The 4,509-nt window shown below is 32.1% G+C and overlaps 1 protein-coding gene across 1 annotated transcript; it reads right to left on the bottom strand.

Moving 5' to 3' along the window:
* Positions 1–454: 454 nt before the first annotated feature.
* On the bottom strand, positions 455–2,139 carry LOC108474510 (probable galacturonosyltransferase-like 9). The gene has a single exon (XM_017776459.2). The coding sequence runs from the start codon at positions 1,827–1,829 to the stop codon at positions 705–707; it is 1,125 nt and encodes a 374-aa protein (XP_017631948.1). The 5' UTR covers positions 1,830–2,139; the 3' UTR covers positions 455–704.
* Between the last annotated feature and the right edge of the window lie 2,370 nt (positions 2,140–4,509).

Genomic DNA, 4,509 nt, shown 5'->3' with positions numbered 1-4,509 from the left:
ATTCAATCAAACCCTAAACTATAACTTCACAAATTAAATGTCATCTTACGAGGATGATCAGCAATCCATTTCGAGATTTATAACAACGCGTGCTAATGTTGAAAAAGAAGACGATTTCCGTCATCAAAAAAGATAAATGTGAAAATGGTTTATTGCCTTGATAGACAGGTTTGAACCATCCACATGTAAATTTGAGTTTCTTATAAAAAGAGTGCGTCCCAACAACGTCCCGTGAACAGCTGATAAAGTGACATTTCACTAATGCACAAAAATGTTGCAGTCTTCTGGTATCTTCTCAGCTTTTTCTTAAATTCAACTTCAATCTTATCTTGCCTTATAATCATCGTTAAACACATTGATATGATTAAATTAAACCAACCATACTGATACCCATTTCATTTTCTAAAAGAGAACCCACCAAAAAAAAAATGTGGAGCACAAGGGAAATGGAATATGAATCAATGAACAACTCAAACCTTATTCCTCTCTCCAGAATTACATACAAAGGAATCAACCCAACCAAAAATTGTTCCACCCTTATCTGATGAATGAAACGAATTGATATTTGGTACTCATATGCAGAGCACAAATTAATAACCCAAAAAATATATATTCAGTTCGTATACAGCTGAGCTTTTCTATCAAAAGAATCAGTCATCATTTCTGTAACAATGTAAAATTTTAAAACAAAGAAAAAATAATAATCATGACAAGTAACTGGAAAATCCCAAGAAAATTGAAGAAGGAAAAGAAGACCGATCTTTGATTGAACTGCCCTTGTAAAGATCGTAGGGTTTCCAAAGATGATCAAGCGGACAAGGGTTTCTGGCATCGAGTCGAACCCAGGGTTTCCCTTTCCCACTCCAATGCAACAAACTCACCGGACCCGTATGCAACGACCGACATGAACCTCTTACATTGTCCCCACCAAGTCCATGTTGGTTCCATTTATGATCAATCGCTTCCACATTCCCAGCAAATACTAGCAGAAACGGAGGCAACGAACCCAATTCGTAAATCCTTCGTTTCCTCTGTATTTCCATCCAATTCTCGATTCTTTTCCTGTAATTCCCTTCTCTCCACCGAACCAAATCCATCACCATAACCCCCGTGTTGAAATAACACGGCCTTCTCGAATGGAAAACCCGGGAAAGAACTGGGTCGGACCAGAACCCGTCCGTGAAATACTTGGTGAAGTTGGCGTGGCAATATTCGGGTGCGCCGATGACGCGTGAGTTTGTGAGGGCTGTGTTCCAGAGTTTGTGAATGTCGTCGACCACAACCAAGTCCGAGTCGAGATAAATGACTCGGTCAACGCAGAGATCTAGGATGTCTCCGAGGTAATTTCGAGCGTAGTTGAGTGGGTTTTCCAGGGCTTGCCGGATTGAAGACGAGATTAAGTTGATTACCGCGTCTTCCCGGAATATGTAGATTTTGAAGTTGAGTGAAGGAAACGTGGATCGTACGAGTTTGCTCAACACTCTTGGACTCGCCGGGTCGAACTCGGCCGCAATGAAGTGGAAGAAGACGTTTTCCGGACACGAAGCGTGCCGGAGGACGGAGTGGACGGCGGCGATCGAGCCACGCAAGTATTCCGAGTCTAACGTCATCGCCACGTGGACTAAATCCGGGTCGCACGACGAAACAACTTCTTTGTTGACAGAAACCGGACATTCCACACCGTTACGATAATCCGGTGCCTCCGAGAATCCGAACCCGGGCCCGGACCCATCTCCTCCACCGATAGTCCGAATCCCAACAGAAAACGTCACCGTTAGAAAGAAATGAAGAAGGAAAACGGCGGCCGCAGCATGGAAAATGGAATGCATTATCGTTAAAAAGAAAAACAGAACAAGAAAAAGACAGAGTCCTGTTCTGTTATAAGCTTATTAGATGATTGATGAAAGGGATATGCTCGTAAAGATAACGCGGAGCTTTCAAGAGTGTGGGTTTCACAAGAAAGCGAAACGCGGTTTATTGATAAAAAAGGAAAGAGCCCAAAAAATGAGAGTGGGTTTGGGGTTTTGGGGGTGGGGGTGGGTTCGCCGGCTCTTCCCTGTTTTTTTCCTTATGGGAATAACAGATGAACAGAGAGGGTGGGAGCTTTGAGTTGTCCTTTAAATGACAAGAATAACTGTTGATTTAAGGAGGGAGTTAATTGAATCTGATCATGGGAGATTTGTTTTTTATTTTGAATTATAGTTTTATTTTATGAATTTAGATTTAAAAAAAGAAAATTGTAGAAATTTCAAACAAAGTACAAATATTCTAGATTTTTACTTGATTCTTGCATTATGAATTTAACAAATTAATTAAATATAAGGAATAATACAGTACAAATACAAACATCCTTTAAAATATTATAAACAAAATATTGTTTTTTTCTTTTAATCCAAAACATCCCTCTTATCTTCATAATTAAACTCCATTTGATTTAGTTTTGTTTCATTTTTGTCCAATTATCCGACTTTAAATTTCACATTCTCGCTTTTCCATCTTTATGTTACAACTCCACTTTTAAATTTTCATTTTCCTAATTCATCAAATAACGATTCTCATTTGGTGCATTTGCAATAAAATTTTTAATGTTTATATTTTTTTAATTTGATTTTTATTATTATTTTTGGGTAAATTACATTTGTGGTAATCCAATTATTTAACTTATTTTTTTTCACTAAACTATTCGATTATTCTTTTTTATCTTCAGCGGTTAAATAACTAACCAAAACGTGTCATAGTAGCTTTTAAAATTTCCCTAATAACAACATCAACCCTCATACATTTATATATTGTGTTAATTTAATTTTTATTTAAAAAATTAAACCCTTAACGTTACACACTATGTAATTTGATCCTTTTACAATTTTGTTTTTCTATGTCCTCTTGTTTGATTCAATGAAAAATAAACAACAAGAAATAAAATGACACAAATTTTGAAAAGTAGTCAATTTAATTTCTTTAAAATAAAAAAAAAACCTGCTTTGTTAATTCAATCCAATTTGTAAGTAACACATTAAAAAAAAAAATTGAACTTTGATTTGCTTTGTCAATGGCCTCCAACTCAAGCCACCAAAAATGAATTAATTATCGTTAAGAGATATCAAGTTCTTAGTCATTTAAAGTATAAGGAAAATAATATATTTGAGGATTTTATAATTTAATAATAAACGGAATTTAAAAAATATATATTCTTGCTTTTCTCTCTAATTTACACATTTTATTAAATTATATTTTCATGTAAAAATTAGGTAATGTATATATATTGAGGGCTCAAGTTTTAAAATTTAAGACTAAATTGACAAAATGTATAAGGATTAAGGGCTAAATTTTTTATTATGTTAATTTAAAAAGTTGCAATGTTATGTTTCCATTAATCATTTAACAATAGGTGGCTAAGAAAGAAAAAATTGAAAAGTTGGGTGATTTTATAACTTTTCATAGTTGAGTGACAAAAAATGAAACTTAGTGATAGTTGAGTGGCTACCAGTATAATTTACCATTATTTTTTTTGTGCAAAAATTGATCATTGACCTTTTAAAAAAATTATTTTTCTTTAACGAAACTGCTAACTAAAACATTAAAATTTTTAGTGATATTGGCATGACAATCCGCGTGTTAGTCCATACATACTTCACACTAACGTAACAATACTTGTCTTATATGTCAGGTTAACAAATAATTTATAATTATAAAATATGTAAAGAAAAAAAAATGAAGTATACATGAATTGCCTTACAGACTCCTACCATGTTTAAAAATTAATATTTTAGTTAATATTTCTGTTAAAAAATCAAATAGACTATTTTAAAAATTAATGATTAAATTTAACAATTTTAAAAGATTAAAAACAAAATTAGCTAAAAAAATAAGGATAAATAAATAAAAATATATATTATATCTTAAAAATTGTCAAATTTTTATACTTAATTTTCTTTTAAACATCTTCTTAAGTTGTGGAGTCTAATATGAATTAAATAGGTTTTTACTCATAGTATTATTAAAGAATAAATAAAAATAATATTTATTTACAAGTAATTGAGTTAGGACGTGATTAGTTTGTGCAATGCCTGCTCAGCCAAGTCTACTCTCGCCTCAAATAATCTTTTATTGCATTTCATAATAGAATTATCCTTATTTAGCATATTATTGTAATGTTAAGTTGTTATGTTTGAATTTCGACATTATTTCTAATAACTCAACTCAGACTTCTTCAACCAATCTTCTCACATTACTTAACTCAAATGTCAAAAACAAATGCCTGTTTAACAACAGATCGCAAATTCACCCATTCTCTCTAAACTTTATTTAAAATTACATTTCAGCCACTTAACTTTTAAAAATTATATAACAATCACTAACATTATTGAATTGTTACATTTTTTTCACTTATCTTTTAACTACCGTTAAGAAAATAACATAAGACATTAATTTATTGGTAAATTACTAATTTAATCCTTCAACTGTAATTAAAATATCAATTTAATTTTTTAAAATTCTTAACAATAATTC

This window comes from Gossypium arboreum, chromosome 3, assembly GCF_025698485.1.
Source record: "Gossypium arboreum isolate Shixiya-1 chromosome 3, ASM2569848v2, whole genome shotgun sequence".
NCBI classification, from domain to species: domain Eukaryota; kingdom Viridiplantae; phylum Streptophyta; class Magnoliopsida; order Malvales; family Malvaceae; genus Gossypium; species Gossypium arboreum.
This window is presented reverse-complemented; position numbering and strand designations above follow the sequence as displayed.

Bases quoted from the DNA above. Each gene is read 5' to 3' on its own strand.
- LOC108474510 (XM_017776459.2), bottom strand. From the start codon at position 1,829: ATGCATTCCATTTTCCATGCTGCGGCCGCCGTTTTCCTTCTTCATTTC.